This window comes from Papio anubis, chromosome 9 (genome assembly GCF_008728515.1).
Source record: "Papio anubis isolate 15944 chromosome 9, Panubis1.0, whole genome shotgun sequence".
NCBI lineage: Eukaryota > Metazoa > Chordata > Mammalia > Primates > Cercopithecidae > Papio > Papio anubis.
The window spans coordinates 79,185,708-79,211,638 of record NC_044984.1 but is presented as its reverse complement, the minus strand read 5'-3'; the positions used below and the strand labels follow the sequence as shown (position 1 = coordinate 79,211,638).

General features: G+C 34.6%; 1 protein-coding gene across 5 annotated transcripts in view; it reads left to right on the top strand.

Annotated features, from left to right (window-relative positions):
- Positions 1-25,931, top strand: part of SLC6A15 (solute carrier family 6 member 15) — a 69,796-nt gene that overhangs the window by 35,590 nt on the left and 8,275 nt on the right. The window contains exons 6-13 of one of the 5 annotated variants that reach the window (XM_031650647.1): positions 179-289; positions 3,792-4,033; positions 4,329-4,521; positions 6,448-6,640; positions 9,929-10,088; positions 13,512-13,674; positions 15,086-15,215; positions 18,835-18,899. In XM_031650647.1, coding sequence (XP_031506507.1) covers positions 179-289; positions 3,792-4,033; positions 4,329-4,521; positions 6,448-6,640; positions 9,929-10,088; positions 13,512-13,674; positions 15,086-15,215; positions 18,835-18,899 — 1,257 coding nt within the window. Of the gene's footprint in view, positions 1-178; positions 290-3,791; positions 4,034-4,328; positions 4,522-6,447; positions 6,641-9,928; positions 10,089-13,511; positions 13,675-15,085; positions 16,441-18,834; positions 18,900-25,931 lie in introns of those variants that run through there. The other 4 variants (XM_031650645.1, XM_031650648.1, XM_031650646.1 and 1 more) reach the window with 4 other exon arrangements.

Sequence of the window (25,931 nt, the reverse complement as noted above, 5' to 3'; positions counted from 1 at the left end):
GGCCAAATCACAACTCATAAACCATTCTTAAAAAATGGCTTTAGAAGTTATTAATAGTTTTATTAACCCTGTCATGAAACAGTGACTGTCAAAGTACAGAAACTAACATATAAAATCTTAACTATAAAAATATAATTGTCATTGCATCTCACTTATTTTTATTTTTCTTTCTGTGCAGATCGTATATTTTAGTTCTCTGTTTCCGTATGTGGTACTTATATGCTTCCTCATCAGAGCATTCCTTTTAAATGGTTCAATTGACGGAATTCGCCACATGTTTACCCCTAAGGTATGTACCGTATTTCTATTTAAGGCTTATGATCATGAAAGCTTTATGTTTATTGTTAAAATGTTCTAAGTTATGTTTAAGGAATAATTGTTCTAATATATGTACATTAAACTTTTAAAATATAGTTTTTAACCAGTCTAGAAAAACCAGCATTTTTTTATGTATAATTATAGCCATTTATCTCCATTTTCTAGATCCCATTTTGATTTTAGAGTGAGGCTACCACTATTTCAACTTCAAAAATCCCTCTTTTATAATAAATTTGTTTCTAATTTTTATACTGATTTAACTGCAATTTTTCGGTCTTCATTTACTCTTTCCCCTTTCTTCTAGTGCTTTTTAATCTTTTTGTGTTATGGACCCATTTCAAAAAGTGACGAGGATTTTCTTACCAAAAAAAAGTAGTGAACATATTAATTTGCTTAGTGTATCCGGAGGTTGACCGATCATCTAGAATCCATGGACCCTAAAATAAGATTAAGAACCCTAAAATACTCTCTCAGAGAAAATTAGTGTTTTCTTTTCTTAGTGAATTTTTTTGAGGTTTTGTAGTTTTGTATCTTCTGGAAGAATATAGTGATCAGCTTGTGAAATTCTGTAACTTCTATAGATGCATATATATTTTAGGAAAATTCTCATTAGACGCCATCAAGGGCTCAGAACTTATAATCCATCATGCAACTTAGTAGAGCCAAACTCAACACTAGGCACATTTAACCTGGTAAATCATAACTGTGGACTTAATCATAACTTCTTATATTGATTTAACAGGAAACAAATAAGTTTTTGATAGTATATATATATGTGTGTGTGTGTGTATATATATGTATATATATATAAAATTCACTGAAATGAAGGTGATCCCCATTATTAGTTTGCTAATGCTATCATAGGCAGACATAAAGATGAAACTGTCTAAAGATATGATTTCAAAATTAGTTTAGGAATTAAAAGTTATCTGAAGGATGAATGTGCAGGCAGTATTGTGCTGTGAGATTTGGGCAGAAGGGATTAGCTTCTCTGGAATTCTTTGTCACTCCTGGCAGCTGCCTTGATACTGCGTAAAAGAAGCTGTGTTCTTTGTGCGTCTGGTTCTGAGTTGGTATTCATTCTGTAGTAGCAAAATGCTGACACCGGTGTCTGGTTTTCTCAGTTACTTCAAATGTCCTGTTTAACATTTAGAGTTCTTGGAACTTCTCTGTGAACAACTAGTTAAGATTTATGAATTTCAGCCACACTATAATTTAAATCTGCTACAAATGGGCCATACTTAATGACCAAAAATACTTATATGTATAATATTGAAGAAAATGTTTTCTGAGTTCAAGACAACCAAAGTTCTGTGTGAATTTCTAGAATATATTCTCTTTCTAAACTGACAATTGCTTCTGACAAAATTCTAAACATTTGATTTAACTAGATATTTTAGAATTTAAATGCTTATACATAATAATTATATATAGTCCCAGTACTGAAAACTGCAGCATGAATTAACATTTTTTACCTAGACTGGGGATCACTATTAAAATGTTAATTTTCCTTCAGCTAACTTTTCATTGAGTGTTGATAAGACTCTATTACATTTCTGTAGGATGTGATACTCAATATGAGAAGTAGTTGTAATTTTTTTTTTTTTTTTTTTTTTGAGACAGAGTCTCACTCTGTCGTCCAGGCTGGAGTGCAGTGACCGGATCTCAGCTCACTGCAAGCTCCGCCTCCTGGGTTCACGCCATTCTCCTGCCTCAGCCTCCCGAGTAGCTGGGACTACAGGCGCCCACCGCCTCGCCCGGCTAGTTTTTTGTATTTTTTTAGCAGAGACGGGGTTTCACCGTGTTAGCCAGGATGGTCTCGATCTCCTGACCTCGTGATCCGCCCGTCTCGGCCTCCCAAAGTGCTGGGATTACAGGTTTGAGCCACCGCGCCCGGCCAGTAGTTGTAATTTTTTAAAAAAATTACATTGTTTGTGTAGGGGAGAAAGTATGTAAGCACATCCAATACTCCTGAAACAGTGAGTGGAGGTTTAGGTCAGAGATTGGAAGGGATGCTGGCAAGGTCTTTAGTAAATAGGTCTTTTCTGCCATCTAGTGGACAAAATAGAGATAGACAATTGAATGTATTTTAATAGAATATGATGTAGCAATGGCCAGTAAACAATATGCATATGTTAATTGCTCATAAATGATGAAGATAATCATGATTATGTTTAATAAGCATATTTCATAGATTTTAATAACCAAAATTAGTTGAAGCAATACATCCTATTGTTTGAGAGAATATGGATTTTGGAATCTACCTGTGTTCTTATTTCATCTCTACCTCAGAGCTGCTGTGTAACCTTAGGCAAGTTACATAACCTTCCTAAGACTCAGGTAAAAGTAGCAACAACTTCATGGGTTGTTGTGAATACTAAAAGAATTAAGCCACATAAAATGCTTTTCAGTGTGTTTGCCGCTATAGCTTGTCTATGTTATCGGTTACTGAGCATTTTTAGAGTGTGGTAGGCACCGTGGTAAGTGGTACCCTTCTTATTATTCTGATCTTTCTGTTGAAGAAGCTGAAACTCAGAGAGGACACGTCATTTGCCATTGGTTGCACTATTGTAAAATTACTAAATGGCAGAATCAGAATCTGAAACTCTCTGTAGAACTCATGTTCTTAGCCATGTTTGACATTGCTCTCAATAAAGGCAATTTGATTGTAATGGTAAAAAGAGATAAAACGCCAATTTAAACACTATTATTACTGAAATCAAACTGAACTGTTTTGATGTATTGAGGTCTGTGCCATACATGGCTGATCTGAATTGTTTCATTTAAGTTTTGATTATATACAGTGATAATTATCTAAGACATAAAGCACAACCGCATGAAATATCTGTTCAATATTTAATATCTGTTCAGTGTCAGAAGTTTGGATCTGAAAGAGTATCTTATATACAATATAGATGAATTTACTCTATTTTCAAAGAAAAATCTTTTAGTAGACTTTTAAATGAATGAAGAATACATATGTGAATATGCAAAGTACAAGTAGTTCAACTCTAACAAGTTTATAATCGTTTTCTGCTTCAACCATTAGATTAACAGCAGAAAACACAAAACATGGAGTCTTAGTGAAGCAACTCTTAACTTTTATTGGTAATTGACCTGTTTTGCTATGGAAAGAAAAAAGACATAATGGGAAATTACTGAAGATAACTAATTTTTCTTCATATTCTCATTTCATATTCCCTTTCATATTCTTAAAGTATTTAAAAACCACCATGTAAGTGGAAAATCCCCATGTACTTAAAATCTCCATGTAAAGGATTAATAAACTTGCTTACTCATAATTGTTTCCTAAAAATAGATGTTTATTTATGCTTAAGAATATATTATTTCCCGATTTAAATAACCTTTGGCTGCATAAATATTGTAATATATTGAAACAGTAAATTCTATAAAAATTAATTATTCTGAAATATTATTTTGTAGCTTATTCTATTATGTTTATTTTTAAACAGCTTGAAATAATGCTGGAGCCCAAGGTCTGGAGAGAAGCTGCTACTCAAGTATTCTTTGCCTTAGGTCTGGGATTTGGTGGTGTCATTGCCTTTTCAAGCTACAACAAGAGAGACAACAACTGCCACTTTGATGCTGTCCTGGTGTCCTTCATCAATTTTTTCACTTCTGTCCTGGCAACATTGGTGGTGTTTGCAGTTCTGGGCTTCAAAGCAAATGTCATAAATGAGAAATGCATTATACAGTATGAATATTAATTTCCATTTGCCTTTTTTCTTATTTAGTTTTTATTTTGTTATTTATAATTTTACTGATACATGATAGCTATACATATTTATGAGATACATGTGATAGTTGGACACAAACATACAATGTATAATGGTCAAATTTGGGTAATTGGGATAGTCATCACCTCAAACATTAATCATGTCTTTGTGTGGGAACATTGCTCATTCATTAGCTTATAATGGCATAGTCGTTTACAAACTATACACCAAAGAACTCTTATGTGCTCATTTGTATGTTGTTTTATTTTTCAGAAATTCAGAGATGATCATGAAATTTTTGAAAATGGGAAACATTAGTCAGGATATTATTCCCCATCACATCAACCTTTCAGCAGTTACTGCAGAAGATTATCATTTAGTTTATGACATCATTCAAAAAGTGAAAGAAGAAGAGTTTCCTGCTCTTCATCTCAATTCCTGCCAAATTGAAGAAGAGCTAAATAAAGTTAGTAAGCCATGTTTGAGCAATAAAATAATTATCATTCAGTTGAAATATGCATTATCCAGCAGACTCCCTTCAGGAAAAGGGTCTTCAAATGCCCGAGGAAGCTCTTAAAATGCCCAGAGAAGCTCCTGGGCATTGTAAGGCTTTCAGAATTTACATTCTTAATTTTAGAGAATATGTTTTCTTAAATGGTAAAGATTTGCTTTATTTTAAAAAGTTATTTCATTGATTGAGCCACAATAATTTAAAATATGAATATAAAGTGATTTTCATCATAGAATGATGATCAGTCTGAAATCTTTCTTGCTATAACATTCAATACAGAATTAGAATTATGGCCCTCATTTACATATACATCATATGATTGCTTTGATGCATGAATAATATTTAAAATAGAAATTTTAGTAGTTGCGTTCCACAAGTCATGATCAAGGTTTTTTTTTTTTTTTTTTTGTTTGTTTGTTTGTTTTTTGTTTTTTTAGCCGGAGTCTCACTCTGTCGCCCAGGCTGGAGTGCAGTGGTGCGATCTTGGCTCACTGTATCCTCTGCCTCCCAGGTTCAAGCAATTCTCCTGGTCAGCCTCCCGGGTAGCTGGGATTACATGCATATACCACCACATCCAACTAATTTTTGTAATTTTAATAGAGATGGAAGAAGGGGGTTCACCATGTTGGCCAGGCTGGTCTCAAATTCTTGACCTCATGATCTGCCTGCCTTTGCCTCCCAAAGTGCTGGGATTACAGTTCTGAGCCACTGTGCCCGACTGATCAAGTTCTTTTTCTTAGCTATGTTGTATTAAGTAAGAAAAAGGTCAGCGTTAATAAATGTGCTTGTATTGGCTGCCACTGTCTCCTGTATGTCAAAAAGGGAAATATAATGGGAAATTAGTCACTATTTGCTTTAAGATAGTTAAATGTACTTGAGACTAACGTAAAGAATCATGTGTGGATATTATTCATTAAAAACGTAAAGCCATCATTAATAGAAAAACCTTGAATTTCTCAAGGAAATATTTAATTAATTACTAATGTACTATTCAAAGTTTTGTTTTTTTAATTCTCATCTATCTTTATGAGATGACACAATCAACTTGAAGTTTGGTTATAGGTACAGTTAGACGAAGTAAGTTGTTATTTTACAACTCAATATTTGTGATATTTGTAAAGATAAGCTAACATTAATATTGGCAAGTAAGTCCATTTCTTTCTGCCCAATTGGAGTATCTGTCTTTTAATTCATTTATCTGGAAATTCATTGTGTCTCCTGAATTATGAAAACCATCCCAACTTTTTTTTTTTTTTTTAAATCAGGGAGGTAGGAATATCAGAAGTAAAAAATGTAAAGATACAGATTTTTTAAATTAAAAATTGGCTTTTTATGATCTACTTATTCTGTTCACATCCTTTTATTTTGCATTTGCAGTTTTCTCTTAAAACAAGTTTATTATTCATAGTATATATATATTTTACAACGATTGAGCCACTTTGAGGTAAGGTAAAACCAAATTTTTAAAATCTTTATGTATATGAGCCAGAAATAGTTTATATATATATATATGTATTTATATGTCTATGATAATATGTCACTATTCATATTCATAAGCTTTAAAAAAACCCAAACATATTATGTATTCTTTAATATAATTTTTCATTCTAGGAGTCTTGTGAAATAGTATATACAACACAGTCGTGTACTCTGCTTAGTAATTATACACAAAATTTCATTATTTGGATCTGCTTGATCTCATTAAATCCGGGTTCTGAGAATGACAACATGATTCATCAGGTTAAGAGCTGATGTGAGCATGTCTATTTCCAGCAGCCCTGGACATTATTCAGAGTTCTTTTCTCCTCATTGTAACTGAGATATAGAGCCATTGTTTAATTATTATTCTGTACTAATGTTGCTATTTTGTGTATTTTACAGGCTGTTCAGGGGACTGGCTTAGCTTTTATTGCCTTTACAGAAGCGATGACACATTTCCCTGCATCTCCCTTCTGGTCAGTGATGTTTTTCCTCATGCTGGTCAATCTAGGCCTTGGCAGTATGTTTGGAACCATTGAAGGGATTGTCACGCCTATTGTGGACACTTTCAAAGTGAGGAAAGAAATTCTTACTGGTGAGTATTTTTCTATTTCACTTTTCATTGAACAAAGCCAGGCCATTTTATTCTTGGTGAAAGTTTAGAGATGAAAACTGGAAAGTCTTATATTTTGAGTTTTATTAATTTCTATTATTACTATTTATTTATGATTGTATACATTGTATACATTTTAATTATATAAATTTTTATTGTATATATATTATAAAATAGGAATGTTTTAATATAAATTACATTTTATCATTTATTAATAAATATTTATTGTTATAATTCATTAATAGTAATGCATTATCAAGAATTACTGACACTAGAATAAAGTCATGGAGTGTTTGTGTATAATTTTGTATTCAAGTCAAATAATCATAATTAGAGCAGTTCAGATGCAATATTCCTATCCAAAAAGTACATAGCTGAAAATGATAAACCTAAATCCAGTTCTCATATACAGCAGCAACAGTGATTTACTAGTAGTTAATGTCTCCAAGTAGAGAAGAAAATAATTTATCAATATGAATGGTAGTTAATAGGTCCAATTTACAAGTGATTCTTAAAGTACCAGTTTAATGCATCACACTCTCATTTAAGGGATATAAAAGATATAAAAAATTATGAGAGAGATACAAATATATATTTAAAAATCTCCAAAAATAATAACACTAAAATTAAAATCAGATTGCATAGATAAGACTTATAGCATGTAAAATACTGATAGAGAGCATAATGGATTTTACATGTTAGAATTCAAAAGATTCTAAGTCATCTAAATATATGATGGAGCTGTCAGAGAAAGAGATGGAAGTTGAATTGGAAAGAGGAAGGGTCTTCTCAAGGGTCAGAGGATAACTTTAGTAAACATACATAAATGGAGATAAAGGCAACAGTAAGAAAGCTAACCATACGAGAGTACAGAAACAGTACTAGTAAGTGATGTAAAATAAGATTGGATAAAAATTTTATGGATAACCTTGAATGCTGGGCAATGGTGTGCATCTCCCAAAGGCTATTTCTTAGCCATAAAAATTAACTAAGAATTTATGTGTAAATAACTCTCAAATATATACCTTTATCACTTGCTGCTCTGATAAGTATGTCTGTATGTGTTTGTGCATGTGCATGTATGTGTGTGTATAAAACAATTTAATTTCAGCAGTTTGTTAATGTTGATAGCTATATATCCACAATTCAGCTGAACAGAAATGAGGAACTGCTTTATATTATTCAAGAAAGTGATTTCTACTTCTTAATATGAAAATCCATATCCTGCCTGAAATGCAAGCTAAAGTCATTTTTGTATTCTTATCCTTGCTCACCATATCCAAACTGTCCTCTCCTGTAGTAAAGGGCTTACAGGTTAAGGAAAAAGTAACAATGTAAAGGGAAAATCACATAAAGTAGTATTTTCTAACTCCTTCTAGAAGACTTATTTGGAAAGAGCAAAAGGGAATGTACCCTCTTTCCCACTTCTTGTGTTTTGGGATCATACTGATACTTCAAATAGTAGTCATATTTGACCTCAATGAAATATTACCTCATTTTCTTTGGTAGGTGTGTTTTCTTCTCTTTTATGCAGTAAGATTTAGGCAAATGAATTACTCATTATCTTTTCCCTCACATCTCCAGCAAAACTCTTACTGTCTGTACCACTTATAATGTGCTTTTTTTATATTTGCCTCATACTGTGGTGTAATTAGGAGATAGTGAAAGTGACACAGGCTGTTGAGAAAGACAGATTTGAGTGCAAATCCAGACTCTGCTACTTCCAGCTTAGACTTTAAGCATATTACTTAACATTCTTCAGGACCATTTCTCTAATCTGTAAAGAAAGCAATACATTGTTCAATTGGGATGTTATAAAAATTAAATGAGATAATGCAATATTATTTTATACTGTGATAAGCATTTAAATTTAATATGCAGTAGAATCCAAGTAAATGTTACTTTTCTTATTCTACATTATATGTTTACATATGATATTCATTTCTGTAAGATGTAACTCACAGCACCAGTATAGTACTTAAGAGATGGAGGTAATTTCTTCGTGTAACACATACTTGCTGAAATTGTTAGGGAACATTCATATGATTGAATCCATGGATGTCTTTTTTCCTTAGCTGCCATTACTACTCTACTTCTTTCAAGTTTACTCACCTCTGCCGAAATGTGGTTGAGGAATGGAATGCAGTCATCTTTTACCTTTGGAGGCTTCTCTGCTAATGAGCACAAAAAAACAAAGAGTCTAACAAAAACATGGGAATATTATATGAATTTCAAATCTTCTCTAAGTAGTAGCTGGTCAGAAATTTATGCATCTGTTTCTTAGCTATTACTGGGGAAACTCTTTTTAGATTATTTTTCTTAGATGTTATTTGGATGATCAGATTGCATAACTCCATTATAATTTGTTTCCAAACTAACCTGTTCAGGCAAGATAAAGATATAAATGTGGATTGTTGTTGAGGTTTTAGGTGTGGTCAGACTTTTTCAGTTATGCTTGAAAAGTAACCATATTTCAATCAATGATATAATATGTATACTTCATAATATTATAAGCCATATTAGTCTCATTATTAATTCAAAAATTTCATCTATATTTCAACACTACAGAACATTATAAAAGGAAGAAATGACCTATGAATATTTGCTGCCTGAAGTCACTTTGCTATTAATTATAGGAATAGAGTATGGAAATTTATACTTTCAAAATTTTCTGTAAATTTTGTCTCACTTATTATTGTACTTGGTAAATGAATAACTTGCTGCATACAAACGTTATATTTATATGGAGTCATTACTTAAATTCACTATATGCATAAACAATGAATAAATTCACTATTCATAAATTCATATCAAATACATATACTTTTCACATCAATCAAGTACACTGATATGAAAAGTATATGTATTTTAACTGATGTGAAGCATCAGAGTAATCTCAAGGGAAAAAGACCTTTGGAGGATTTGTCCAATACTTTTTATAGTCACTGTCTCTAATCACATATATGGACTGAGAGGTAATAAGATCACCAAGCTCATTACAGCCCTATTTACCTTGGTAAATTTACCTTGGTAAATGAATTCAGGGAGATGAATTACTGTCTTAGAATAAATTTGTATGAATGTTGGGACTATACCCAGGTAACCTAATTCCTAGTAGGTTATATACCATGTATCAGGAAAGGTATTGCCTGTTTATATGATGGACATGTTATAAAAGTTTTAAAAGTTTGAATATAATAATTTATAATAAAGTTTAAAGGACTTGGCTCTGCATAGAGTCTCATTTTTTCATTTGTTTCTTTTGTCTAGTTATCTGTTGTCTTCTGGCATTTTGTATTGGCCTGATATTTGTGCAACGCTCTGGAAATTACTTTGTTACAATGTTTGATGATTATTCTGCTACACTGCCTCTGCTAATTGTAGTCATTTTGGAGAATATTGCTGTATGCTTTGTTTATGGCATAGATAAGTAAGTATATTTGCTTTTATGTATTCACTTTTATCTCTCTTTTGAAAACATCAATTATCAACATTCATTTCATTAAGAAGAGGAAAGAAATGAATAGAAGAAACAATTCTTTTAAAAAATCAAATCTTTTGCAGGCTCTTATTGATTCAACAGTTTTGGTAAAGTACATTTACCTATTGGGCAAATAGAATTATATAGGATGTAATAGTGTGTAGAATTTTAGAGCTTTGATTTAGTCCTGGTTATCAAAAAGTAACTTTCAGGATCTAGTAAGTATTGGCAGTGTTCCAAGAACCTTAGGTTCTTTGAGTTGTTAATCTACATTCCACAGATGTAGTTGTTATCTACATTTCACAGATAAGGAAAATCAAGCTTAGAGAGATACCCTGTGACTTGCCTGTCACCCACCTGGACAGCGACAGACCTGGGACTCATGTCCATTTCTGTTTAACTCTAAAGCTTATCTCCTAATTATTTTGCTAAACTGATTTATAAGAGGAGTGCATGTGTCATAATGACTTATATAGCAGGACAATATTGGGAAATGATATTTTCCCAGGTGAGACGTGTATGTCATTTGCTGCACACAAACGTTATATTTATAAGGAGTCATTACTTAAATTCGCTATGTGCATAAACAATGAATAAATTCACTATTCATAAATTCATATCAAATACATATACTTTTCACATCAATCAGGTACACTGATACGAAAACTATGTGTATTTTAACTGATGTGAAGCATCAGAGTAATCTCAAGGGAAAAAGACCTTTGGAGGATTTGTCCAATACTTTTTATAGTCACTGTCTCTAATCACATATATGAACTGAGAGATAATAAGATCGCCAAGCTCATTACAGCCCTAGGTAAAGTAGCAATGCATGCACCTTAAGTGAAGACCAGAGTCCTTTTAAGCAACATAAAGAATATTGTTGGTATTGAATGAGCTTTGTAACAAAGCTTTGTAACAAAGCTTTATGGTTGCCAAAAGCTCCAGGCCAGGAAGGTTAGGAGAACTTACATTTAATAATCATGTACTGTATAATAATAGTAGTAATAGCTCGTACCATATAATTCAGCAATCATGCTACTTGGTATTTACCCAAAGGAGTTGAAAACTTATGCCCACTTAAAATTCTGCACGTGGGTGTTTATAGCAACTGTATTCATAATTGCCCAAACTTGGAGGCAACCAAGATATGCTTTAGTAGGTAAATAGATAAATAAACTGTGATACATACAGGCAGTGAAATATTATTGAATCCATGAAAAGACACAGAGGGAATTTTAATGCATATTACTTAGTGAAACAAGTCACATATGAAAAGGTTACATATTGTAAGATTCCCCTATATTATAATATGGAAAAGGTAAAACTATGGAGACAGTAAAAACATCAGCAATTGACAGGGGTTGGGCCAGATCCAGGGAAGTATAGGCAGAGCACAGAATGTTTAGGGCAGTGGGACTACTCTGTATGACACTGTAATGGTGGACACATGTCATTATACATTTGTCCAAACCCAGAGAATTTATGACACAAACAGTGAATTCTAATGTAAACTGTGGGCTCTAGGTAATAATGATGTGTTAACTTATGTAGGTTCATCAGTTGTAACCAATATTCCACTCTCGTGGGAGATACTGATAATGGAGGAGGTTATGCGTGTATATTGGTAGGAGCTATATGGGAAATCTCTCCACTTTCAGTTCAATTTTGCTGTGAACCTAAAATTGCTCTTAAAAAATAAAATCTGTAATAAAAAAATAGTCCGTGTTAACTAACATGAACCATATCTTACAGATGGGAAACTGCCCCTTCTTTTACAGGAGGATACAATATGTTAGCTGTAGAGCCAGTACTGTAACCTTGACCTTCATTTCAAGGCCAGTTTTCTCTAAGCTTTACTAGGCTACTCAAAACTCATAACCTGTACCATGATGGAATTTGATGTTGTTATTGGATTGATCTGTAAATACATTTGTAGTTTAGATTTCCATTTAGATGGTTAATTATTCATGATAAACTTGCTAAGGAATCTCTCTTTTTAATGCTGGTGTTCCTGAATAACACTATTTATAACAACAGAAGAAAAAATACTACTACTAATAGATACATCTGTCGATTTTGTACTATATGTGAGGTAGTATGCTAAGCATCCATTGTTTATGGTTCTAGTAATAACCCTCAAAGGTGGGTATTATATTATCTTTTTGGAAAACACCAAAAATGAAACTTAGATTAAGATACACATCAAAAGAACACAGAACTGTGATCTGAAATGAGGTCTCTTGCTCTTCAAAGTTCGTATTTTTTCTAAAGGGCAGGTATAGAATTCTTACACTGAAGATGTCCTTTAAGATTCTGGAGCAACTTGGAAGAAATGAAAAAGGGAGGAGAAACATAGAGATTAAGACTGGGTCGGGCACGGTGGCTCACACCTGTAATCCCAACACTTTGGGAGGCCAAGGTGGGCAGATCACTTGAGGTCAGGAGTTCGAGACCAGCCTGACCAACATGGTGAAACACCATCTCTACTAAAAATACAAAAATTAGCCGGGCATGGTGGCAGTCGCCTGTAATCTCAGCTACTCGGGAGGCTGAGGCAGGAGAATCGCTTGAACCTGGGAAGACAAGGTTGCAGTGAGTCGAGATTGTGCCACTGTACTCCAGCCTGGGCAACAGGTGAGACTCTGTCTCAAAAAAAAAGAAAGAAAGAATGGACTCAAGAGATATGACAATTCATAACAATTAGTTACTATATGTAGACCTTTTTAAAAATTCAGAATGTAAAAAGAAGAGTTCAGAAAATACAACATTGATTAGGTATATTTGATGATATTAAGGAATTATTATGCTTTTAATGCTGTGATATTAAGGAATTATTACTTTTACTAATTTTTACTAAAAGTAATAGAAAAATTAGTAAAAGCAATAGTTAGTAAAATTATTTACTAAAAAGTAATTATTACTAAAAGTAATAATTCCTTAATAGCATAGTATTAATAGCATAGTAATAATTCCTTAATGTATAATTACTTAATATTTCTTAATAATAATTAAGTAATAATTACTAAAATAAATAATTTCTAAATAATTTCTTTTAGTAATTATTACTTGTATTACTAAAAAAGAGACAATAAATTTTTAATGCACTGAAAATATTTTGTTTATAGAATAGAAAGTTATCAGTAGAAGAATTCAATAATTGGCTTAAGAGAGTTTTCCCTAAATAAAAATTATAGTACTTAACTGTTTTCATTTTACTTTATAGTCATCTTCCAAGAGGAACTTTGATACAATATAAAATGTCATAGGGTATCCATGGCTAAATCTTTGTCAGACCATTAATACAATGCACATTTTTAAGGTTTAGCAATATTAAATTAAGGAATAATTAAATACTTTCTTTTTATTCAGGTTTATGGAAGACCTAAAAGATATGCTGGGCTTTGCTCCCAGCAGATATTACTACTATATGTGGAAATACATTTCTCCTCTAATGCTATTATCATTGCTAATAGCTAGTGTTGTGAATATGGGATTAAGTCCTCCTGGCTATAATGCATGGATTGAAGATAAGGTAAATACAAAATAAGGGAATTACATTTTTAAAAGGTACATAAAAAGCTTTTTTAGAGCATTTTGTCTCTGTCACAGCATTTTTTTGCTGTTAATGAATGGCATAGCTTTTATGCAAGGATATGAGATTTACGTTTGTGCCCTGCCCCAAGCATATATGATTTTTAAAATACATTGTGGATGTTTTTAACACATATGAAACACTGACCTTGTCCTTATTAAAGCAGATATATCCATCTTAACATTGATGAACCAATAATTATTGGGCCTTTGACTCTAGGAAACATATTAATCAAACCAGAAATGCTTTAATACATGAATTTATTAAGTTGTATCCCAGGCCAGGTGCAGTGGCTCATACCTATAATTCCAACACTTTGGGAGGCCAAGGCAAAAGGATCACTTGAGGCTGGCAGCTTGAGAGCAGCCTGTGCAACATAGAGAATCCCTGTCTCTACAAAAAATGAAAAAAAATTATCTGGGCATGGTAGCACTCGCCTATAGTCCTAGTTACTCGGTAGGCTGAGGCTGAAGGATAGCTTGAGCTCAGGAGTGGAAGGTTACAGTGAGCTATGATTACTACTGCACTCCAGCCTGTGTGACAAAGCAAGGCTCTATCAATCAATCAATCAATCAATCAATAAGAATTGTATCCCAGATTTTATGTAATGATGAAAAATATGTATTAGCAAAGTACACAATTTAGTAAATTTTAAAGTAAAGTTCTGTTATAACATTTATATTAGCAATAACTATTTCAATTTCTATTCTCAAGCTGAATAATAATGTAATCATTAGGTGTATCTCAGCTGCCATAAAATCAAAGTGCTTATTTTCCGAGATACCTGTGACCTTTAACTATCCTGTGGTTAATAATTCTAGACTGAGGCATAAACAAATCTGTTCTCTCACCAAAACCCTTGGGGCCAGATGTGCTTCAAAAGTTTGGTTTTCAGATTTGAGAAAGATATATGACACGTTTAAGAGGTATCTATTGCTTAGTAACAAACTACTCTGAAATTTAATGGCTAAAAGCAACATTGATGTATTATTTCTTACAGTTCCGTGGCTGAGCTAAGCCGTTGTTCTTCTTTTCTTGCCTGGGCTAACTCAAGCAGTTGCATTCAACTTGGAGGAGAGCTGGGCTCTCTTTTTAGGTGGTTTTTCATTTATAACGTTTCCAAGCATTATGGATTCAGGGCAACATTGTAAGAAACAGAAGCAGAAATTGGAAGGTCTTTAAGGCTTAGTCTTGGAATTTGCTTAGCGTCATTTCCACCGCTTTCTATTGGTCAATACAAGTCACCAAGCCAGCCCAGATTCTTTCCTCATAAGCCGGAAGCAAGTACGATATTTCATGTATGTGCAAAGAAAGATAGATTACTAATAATTATTATTTTCTTCTTTAACAGGCATCTGAAGAATTTCTGAGCTATCCAACTTGGGGACTGGTCGTCTGTGTCTCTCTGGTTGTCTTTGCAATACTCCCGGTCCCTGTAGTCTTCGTTGTTCGTCGCTTCAACCTTATAGATGATAGTTCTGGTAATTTAGCATCTGTGACCTATAAGAGAGGAAGGGTCCTGAAAGAGCCTGTAAACTTAGAGGGCGATGATACAAGCCTCATTCACGGAAAAATATCAAGCGAGATGCCATCTCCAAATTTTGGTAAAAATATTTATCGAAAACAGAGTGGATCCCCAACTCTGGATACTGCTCCCAATGGACGGTACGGAATAGGGTACTTGATGGCAGATATTATGCCAGATATGCCAGAATCTGATTTGTAGCTGGGGGAAAAGTCAGTGGGTTTTATTTGGTTCATTTTTACCAATGAACATTGGCCCTACTAAGAGAAGCATTAGGCTTCCCTTATCAGAGGGCGATCTCAGGTGTTCCATGGCTGTGATCTTTAATCCTAACAGTATATGTCAGTTCAACTTGAGCATTCTTTTGGATTCTTTGGTTTACATTTGTACAGAAAGGTTTGCAGACAAATCTTAGGATGGCTGAGGCACATGTATGCCAGGATTTTTTTTAAGTACCTTTGGTGTATTTTCAAGTATTTCTATCTCTTAAAAAAATGGTGTTACCTCAGTTTCTAATAATTTCTGGGTTTAGTAGTGTTGGCAATTAAAAATGGTATACCTTAAAATTTATAAGTTTGCCTTCAGGGTAACTTCCAGTATCATAATGAGCAGTTCTGTAAGTGGGTGCCTCTCAGCACATTTCCATGAATATATTATGTAGATAGGCTGTATTGATTTTGGTAGCATTGATACCTTCTTAGGCAATTAGTTGAAGAAAACTGCAAAATATTTTCTTATGTAATAGCTGTATAGAGCAATAGCATCAAAGCATAAGAAGGCACTAATGCTGGGATGAAAGATGAGATTCAGAGGTGACTGAGAATCATGTGAGTGATGGCTGTATATTTTGTGTAAAATATATGTGTGAAAATGAACTAGAGTGAGTTACTCAGCACTCTCAAGAATTATGCAGACTCTGCATTTTTCTCATGCCATGTGCCTAAAAATCTACTTGATATTTATTGTGGTTTCAAGATTATTCATAGTATATTTATACAATATACTTGCAATGCATATAAGTACTTAAAGTACTAATTGGAAAACTTGAAGCAAGATGGCATTTTAATTAATCTATTTCTGTTTTGCTTCTGTTTTATGCAAATATACATCATTTTTAAGTGATTGTTAAAATTGTAATGCATTACATTTTAATCTACAAATAAACAAAGTTTAGAAATGTTTGTTTTTCACATTGATTTTCTTTGTATCACCTCAACTGGATTGTCTTTCATTTCAGTCAGCACTTAGGCATTTCATAATAACTAAACATCACATTCCAAGTGGGATTAATTACATTAATTGAATAGAGTTACCACCACTTCAGAGACAAAGGAAAAATAGAATATTATGGTTCAATGGTGTTCTTATGTAGTCTTATGATTCTTGAAAAAGTACTTATAGCCTCCCAAGAAACCATGTGTGCAATTGACTGCTTGCTGTGTCAATATTGTCTGTAAAGTATAAAAGACTATGATTTTTAAATAAAACTGTTGTGTATATGAAATTGGATAGAGCAGAGAAACCTCACTGAGTGCCCTCTAGTTAAAAATCTTTCATTTATCCTACCACCAGATCAGTTACATGTTAAAAACAGTGACGGAAATAGCAGCAAAATAGGTGAGATAATACACATGCCGTATCTATCGATTTATTTCAGCCAGTATTCTTGCTCTGCTATAGATAGATGTTAATAAACAGTATCATAGCATTTAAAATATTAATTCCACTGGTGCATACATTTTTAGTCTTTTAAAATATATTCATGAGTATTATGTTTTGTATCCCTTTAAAAAGGTTTAATATTTTATAAATAGGCAGTATATGCACATGATACAAAACTAAAAAATTATGACAATTCAGTGTGAAGCAAGTTCTCATCCAACATTTCTCCTGGCCATCCATTGTCCATCCTTAAAGGCAATCACCATTGCCGGTTTCTTCTGTATCCTTCTGGAAATACAATATATTGCATAAATGACAGCATTCTATATTCTTTCGTCTATATTTTACTTATTTCTGTGAAAAATTTATTTTGGACAGCATTTTACATATGAATACTCACAAATGTGCTTCATTATTTCAGAGGCTGAAGTAATAAAAATTTTGTTTATTTTTGTGTCGAGGCAATATTTTTATATAGTACCCTAATCTTTATAATACTTAACCTGCCAGACTTTAACGGTAACACGATAATGCATTGCCAAATAGCACCATTCTTCTTCTCTCGCTCTCTTGCCATGGGGGCTCTTAAAAAAAAAAAGTATATATCTAAGGCATGCAACATGCTGTTTTGATGTATATAAATATAGTGAAAGCAAAAAAAGTATATATGTAAGGTGTACAATATGCTGTTTTGATATACATAAACATAGTTGCAGCAATTAACTTGTCAATCATCTCCCATAGTTGCCTTTTCTGGTGGCAAGTGAACCTAAAATCTATTCTTTTAGCATTTTTTTCAGTATGCAATACAATATTATTAACTATTATTTTCATGTTTTACATGAGACCTCTAGAGTTATTCATCTATATAACTTTGAACCTTTTGACCTACTTCTCCCCATTTTCACCTTCTTCCCACTCCTGGTAATCAACTGTTCTACTCTCTGTTTCCATATACTTGGCTTTTTTTTTTTTTTTGTTTCTACATATAAGTGAGGTCATGCTCTATTTCTCTATTTCTTTCTGTGTCTGGCTTACTTCACTTAGCATAATGTCCTCCAAATTTATCCATGCTTTTGCAAATGGTATAATATTCTATTGTGTATATATATCATAATTTCTTAATTCATTCATCCATTGATTGACACTTAGATTGTTTCCATATCTTGGCTATTATGAATCATGCTGCAATGCATGTGGGAGCACAGATCTTCCATGAGGTGCTGATTTCATTTTCTTTTGATATAATCTACAGTTTGGGTACCTGCCTTGCACTAGGAATTATTTCTGCATCCTTCTATTCACTGAGTAATATGAACAATGCAGGAATATTATTTTTGAGTTGAAATAGAATTTAAAACCCTTATTATGGTTTCACTTGGCAGATAAGGAAATCTGGCCAAAGAAGTTAAAGAAAAATGGACAAAGTGCTCTTCTTTTTGCTTCCTTCATGCAGTCGGTTCTTCAGCTGTACACTTATTTATTGATTTATTCACTCAGGATCTATTAACTAAAATTCTAACTTATTCTAAGTACTTTATGCAAGACACCATTATAATTAGAGTATAAATGCTATTCATTTTTTTCCATTTTCTCTTGTTTGCCAGTGAGAACTGCTACCTGCCTTTTCCCAGGCAATGTAAGATTTAATCAACAAATAGCAGTTTGAAATAGCCTTCTCTATACTGTAAAATTTGAGGCTTTCAAATTTGTGTTACTTTCCACTACTTCTATAAACTCTGGCCTAATGTTGCACCTCCATGTGATGTAGCCAAGATTCATCTGTCTTCAAACAGAAAGGAGACTAGGGACTGAGACGGGAGGGATAATAAATATTCTGGAGTAGAATACAAGGATGACGGGGTGGAGCAAGATGGTGGAATAGAAGCCTACACCTTTTATCTTTTTTGCAGGAACACCAAATTTTAACAACTGCATGTACACAGAAAAGCACGATCACAAGAACAAAAAAAATCAGGTGAACATTCATAATACTGGTTTTAACTTCGTATTGCTGAAACAGGCATTGAAGAGGGTAGGGGACATTCTTGAATTGCTGAAGCCACCTCTTTCCCATTTCCTAATAGAGGGCCTGCTGTGCAGGGTGTGCACTTGGGGAAGGGAAAGCACAGTGACTAAGGGACTTTTTCATTTAACTCAGTGCTGCCCTCCCACCGTAGAGAGAAAAGCTGTGCTGGGCTCAGTCAGCACCTGTGCACAGGGAGAGTATTTGGACCATGCATAGCCAGAAGGAAATCGCCCATCCCAGCAGTCAAAACTTGGGTGTCTCAGCAAGCCTCAACAACATGGGCCAAAGTGCTCTGGGGTCCTAGGTAAACTTGAAAGGCAGTCTAGGACACAAGGACTGCAATTCCTAGGCAATTCCTACTGCTGGGCTGGGACTAGGATGGACTACGGTGGCACATGACCTAGACACCAGCCTGGGTGGTTAAGGGAGTAGTGCCTGTGCCACCACTCCCCCAACCCCAGGCAGTGTGACTCACAGCAACAAAAATGACTCCTTCCTTTTGCTTGAGAAGAGATTAAACAGTAAGAAGGACTGTATCTTGCATCTTGGATACCAGCTCAGCCACTGTAGGATAGGGCACAGGGTAGAGCTGTGAGGTCCCCATTCCAGATGCTAGCTCCTGGGTGACACTTCTAGACACATCTTGGGCCAAAAGGGAGCCTTCTGCCCTGAAGGAAAAGACCCAGTCCCGGCAGGACTTACCACCTGCTGACTAAAGAGCCCTTGTGCCTTGAATAACCAGTAGTGATACCCAAGTAGTATGCCATGGCCCTTGGGCTCTGAGATGTACTGGCTTCAGATGTGACCCAGCACACTCCCAGCTCTAGTGACAATGGTAAAAGACTCCTCCTGTTTAAGTAAATCAGGGAGAAAATAGAGGACTTTGTCTTGCACCTTGGGTACCAGCTCAGCCACAATGGGCTAGGGCAACAAGCACGGTCTTGGGATCTCTGAGCCGAGGACTAGGCTCTTGGACAGCATTTCTGGACCAGCTCTTGGCCAGAGGGGAGCCCACTTTTCTGAAGGGTGTGTCCCAGTCCTGGCAGCATCCACCATAGCTGACTGAAGAGTACTTGGTCTTTAAGTGAACATCAGTGGTGGTCTGGCAGAGAACCTTATGGGCTGGTGGTGATGGTGGCCACAGAGAGGCTCCTCTGACTGAGGAAAGGGGGGGAAGAGTGGAAAGAATTTTGTCTTGTGCTTTGAGTGCCAGCTTAGCTGCAGAAGAATAGAACATCAGGTATATTTTTAAGATTTTTGACTCTAATCCCTGCCTCCCGGACAGCATCTGTGGACCTGTCTGGGACCTGGGAGAACCCACCACCTGAAAGGAAGGACCTGAAAGGAAGGAACTGGTTGGCTTTGCTACCTACCGATTGTGGAGCTGTAGGGCCTTGAATGAACACAGGTGGTAGCCAGGTAGTCATTACAGAGGGCATTGGGTGAGACATAGTGTCGTGCTGGCTTCAGGTCAAACCCAGCATAGTTCCAGTAGTGTTTACCACAGGGGTACTTTCAGTGCCACACTCCCAGTTGCAGGTGGCTCAGTACAAAGATTCCATTTATTTGAGAGAAATTAAGGGAAGAGAACAAGTGTCTCTCCCTGGTAATCCAGAAAATGTTCCCAGATCTTATTCAAGTCACCAAGGTGGTATCTCTGTGAATCTGCAAATAAAACAAAACAAAACAGCATTATTGGGCTTCGGGCCCAAGTCCTTTTGAATACCTTGAAAGCCTTCTCGAGAAGGACAGGCACAAACAAGCCCAGATTGCAAAGAGTACAATAAACACCTGACTCGTCAATCCCCGGAAGCACTGACCATCCATAAGCATCAAGATGATTCAGAAACACATGAGCTTGCTAAATGAACTAAAAGGCACCAGGGACCAGCCCTGGAGAAAAAGAGATATGTGATCATTTGGACAGAGAATTTCAAATAGTTGTTTTGAGGAAACTCAAAGAAATTCAAGATAACACAAGGAAGAAATTCTGAATTCTATCAGATAAATTTAACAAAGAGATTGAAATAATTAGAAAGAAGCAGAAATTCTGGAGTTGAAAAGTGCAATTGACATAATGAAAATGCATCAATCTCTTAATAGCAGAACTGATTAAGCAGAAGAAAGAATTAGTGAGCTTGAAGACAGACTATTTGAAATACAGTCAGAGGACACGTAAGAAAATAAAAAGAATCAAGCATGTCTATAAGATATAGAAAATAGCCTAAAAGGGCAAATCTAAGAGTTACTGCCCTTAAAGAGGAGACAGAGAAAGAGACCAGGGTAGAAAGTTCATTCAAAGGGATAATAATAGAGAACTTCCTAAACCTAGAGAATATCAGCTTTCAAATGCAAGAAGGTTATAGGACACTAAGCAGATTTCAGCCAAAGAAAACTATGTTGATGCATATAATAACCAAACTCCCAAAGGTCAAGGATAAAGAAAAGCTCCTAAAAGCAGCAAGAGAAAGGAAATAAATAACGTATAATGGAATGTCAGTATGTCTGGGAGCAGACTTTTCAGTGGAAAGATTACAGGCCAAAAAAGAGTGGCATACCATATTTAAAGTGCTGAAGCCAGAAATAAAATTAAAAAAAAAAAAAAACAAACTTTTACGCTAGTATGATATATATGGCAAATATATTCTTCAAGCCTGAAAGAAAAATAAAAGCTTTCCCAAGCAAACAAAAGCTGAGAGAGTTCATTCATACCAGACCTCTTCTACAAAAAAATGCTAAAGGGAGTTCTTGAATTTGGAAGAAAATGACTTGAATAAGCAAGAAGATACAAAACTCACACATAATAGTAAGCTCATAGAAAAGGATAGAATATTATGACATTGTAATTGGGGTGTATGAAATACTCATCTCTTAAGTAGAAAGACTGAACGATGAACCATTAAAAATGAGTACAACAACTTTTCAGACATAGTACAATAAGATATGAAGAGAAAGAAAAACAGTTTGTAAAGTAGGGGATTAAATTACAGTATAGAGTTTTTATAAGGTTTCTTCTGGCATATTTGTTCATTTATACAAGTAGTATTAAGTTGTCATCAGTTTAAAATAATGTATTATAAGATAGTATTTGCAAGCTTCATGGTAACCTCAAATTGAAAAACATACAATGGATATACAAAAAGTAAAAAATTAAATCATACCACCAGAGAAAACAATATTCACTAAAAGAAATACAGGCAGAAAAGAAAAAAGAGAAGACAATGAAACAACTGGAAAAAAATTAGCAAAATGGCAAGAGGAAGTCCTTGCTTGTCAATAATAGCATTGATTATAAATGAACTAAATACTCCAATCAAAAGACATAGAGGGGCTGAATGGATTAAAAAACAAGAACAAATAATCTGTCGCCTACAAGAAACACACTTCGCTTATAAAAATACACGTACACTGAAAATAAAAGATGGAAAAAGATATTCCAAATTACTGGAAACAAACAAATAAGAGCAAGAGTAGCTATACTTATGTCAGACAAAATAGATTTCAATACAAAAACTATAAAAAAATGAAGAAGGTCATTATTTAATGATAAAGGGGTAAATTCAGTAAGAAGATATAACAATTATAAACATATATGTGACCAACATTGAAGAACCCAGATATATAAAGCAAATATTATCAGATCTAAAGAGAGACAGAAACTCCAATAAAATAATAGCCAGGGACTTAAAGTCCCCGTTTTTAGCATCCTGAGCAAAAAGAATAAAACCAGGGGAATCATATTGCCAAACTTTGAATTATAGTTCAAAGCTATACTAGCCAAAACTCCATGATACTGCCATAAAAATAGACACATAGACCAGTGGAACAGAATAGAGAATGCAGAGAAACAAAAGACAGTCAGTAGCAAATGTTAGCAAGGATGTGGTGAAAAGGGAACTCTTGTACACTCTTGGTGGGGGTGTAAAATAGTACAACCACTATGGAGAACCTTTTGGAGTTTCCTTGAAAACCTAAAAATAGAGCTACCATGTGATCCAGCAATCCTACTGCTGGGTATATGCCTAAAAGAAAGGGAACCAGTATACCAAAGATATATCTAGACTCCGATGTTTGTCACAACAATGGCCAAGATTTGGAAGCAACCTAAGTGTTCATTAGCAGATAAATGGTTAAAGAAACTGTGATAGTTACAGAATTGAATATATCCTGTCATAAAAATGAATGAGAGAGCCTGTCATTTGCAACAGCATGGATGGAACTGGAGGAGGTCATCTTGTTAAGTGAAATAAGCCAGACACAGAAAGAAAAACATTGAATGTTTTCACTTATTTGAGAGATCTAAAAATCAAACTAATGGAACTCATTAAGATAGAGAGTAGAAGGATGGTTACCATAGGTTAGGAAAGGTAGAAGGAGAGTTGGGGAGTGTGGGGGAGGTGGGGATGCTTGATAAGTCAAAATAAATAGTTATAAAGAATGAGTTATGACCTACTATTGATAGCACAGCAGGGTGACTATAGTCAATAATAATTTAATTGTACATTTTAAAATAACTAAAAGAGTATAATTGGATTGTTTGTAACACAAGGATAAATGCTTGAGGGGATGGCTACCCCATTTCCATGAGTTTATTATTATGCATTGCAGGTTTGTATAAAAATGTCTCATGCATGCAGCTGTATTAATCCATTTTCATGCTGCTGATAAAGACATACCCAAGACTGGGCAATTTACAAAAGAAACAGGTTTAATGAACTTACACTTTCACATGGCTGGAGAAGCCTCACAATCATGGAGGAAGGAAAGGAAGAGAAAGTCACACCTTATGTGGATGGTGGATGGTGGCAGGCAAAAAAAGAGAACTGGTACAGGGAAACTCCCATTTTTAAAATCATCAGACCTTATGAGACTCATTCACTATTGCAAGAATAGCTCAGGAAAGACCCACCCCCCTAATTCAATCACCGCTTACTGGATTCCTCCCATGACATGTAGGAATTGTGGGAGTTACAATTCAAGATGAGATTTGGGTGGGGACATAGCCAAACCATATCAGCCACAAATATGTACACCTGCAATGTGCCCACAATAATTAAAAATAAAAAATTAAAGCATAAAAGAATGAAGGAGAAAATGTACTTAGTAAGGTATGAGAGTCATAATGAGATAGTCTAGTATATCGATGCAGGGAGATCTTAGGACATAATTTCATGAAAATATGCTTGCATTTTCATGTGTTTGTGTTTGTGTGTATTTTTATGCAGAAGTTACTTCTTTTTAAGAAATCATCAAATGAGTATGTGGTTCCAGTAAATTCAATATCAATACATAGTGCTTCTTAACTATAATTATGTTTTCAATCACCTGTACCTTTGTTAAAGCTATATTTCTGTATTAATCTATTCTCACACTGCTATGTAGAAATATCTGAGACTGGATAATATATGAAGGAAATAGGTACAATTACCTCATAGTTCCGCAGGGCTGGGAAAGCCGCAGGAAACTTACAATCATGGCAGAAGGCAAAGTAAACACATCCTTCTTCCCATGGCAGCAGGAAAGAGAAGTGCTGAGTGAAGAGGGAAAATCCCTTATAAAACCATCATATCTTGTGAGAACTCACTCACTATCACAAGAACAGCATGAGGGAACCACCTCCATGAACTAATCACCTCCCATGATGTCCCTCCCCCAACACATGTGAAATACAATTTGGATTACAATTCAAGATGAGATTTGGATGGAGACACAGAGCCAAACCATATCAATTTCCAACCTACTAAATAAAAATTCTTTTGGGATTGAAAGCAGGACAAGGGTATATTTTTAAAACTTCAAAGTTATTCTAATATGCATTCTTGGTTAGGAATTATGGGTGCAAAGAAAATTTAAAAATGACAAGTAAAATACTGATTTTGATATCCTTTGGATATAGTTTCTCCCCAACTAAAATGCATGTAGAAATTTTATCTGCAATGTGGCAGTATTGGAATATGGGGCCTGATGGGAAACGTTTGGGTCATGAGAGTGGACCCCTCATGGATTGCTTGGTGGCTTTCTTGCAGAAGTGAGTTCTCGCTCTTGTGAGACTGGATTAGTTCTTGTAAGAATGGAATAATGCCCGTGAGATTGGGTTGTTGCAAAGGGAAGTTCCTCCTGGTTGGTCCCTTTTCACACATCTTCTTCCTTTTGACCTTCTACCATGTTGTGACCAGCACAAAAGCCCTCAGCAGAAGCCAAGCAGATGCTGGCATCATGCTTCTTGAACTTCTCAGCCTGCAGAACTATGAGCTAATCAAACTCTTTTCTTTATAAATTACCCGGACTTTGGTATTCTGTTATAGCAACGCAAAATGAAATAAGACAAATTATTATTGCCTTTTCTCAAACAGAATGAAAATGAAAGTGGTTAGTTGTAAATTTTTGAGCCATAAAGTTTTGACAAAAAGAGAAAACCATAAAACTCTAGAAAGTTATTGGAAATATTAAAACAAAACAAAACATTCCATAAACTATATATTACTGAGTATAGCATATTTTCACCTTCACAATTTGGAACTGAAATAAAATGCTTCATATGTTACTTTGCCTCAAATGCTTGACTCCAAAACTGACTCATCCTCTAGTTATTATGACATGAAATTCTACCTAAAAGTTTGTCTTAAGAATGCCTCTCATATGGAGGTGAAAAGAAAAAAAGGGACTACACATTATCTTGTCCTAAATTAAATGCCCTTTGGATTTGGTTATTGCTTTAACACACCATGATCGTTTTTAGCACCACCATCAAAACCTATGTACCCACACCGTCACCACCAAGGCCAAAAACACTTGATTTGTTTGAACAGCAAAAATGTGCCATGCGATGCCTGTGCAATACCATATGTGGTGCCGTGTAAATAAAAGAAACCATCCCCTGTAGATGAGTGGTGATATCCCAGCTGCTATTATTTTTCATCGATTGCCTTTTCAAAGTATATTCAGTTGCACAGTAAAGAAGATTTTTTAAAAAACTAATTA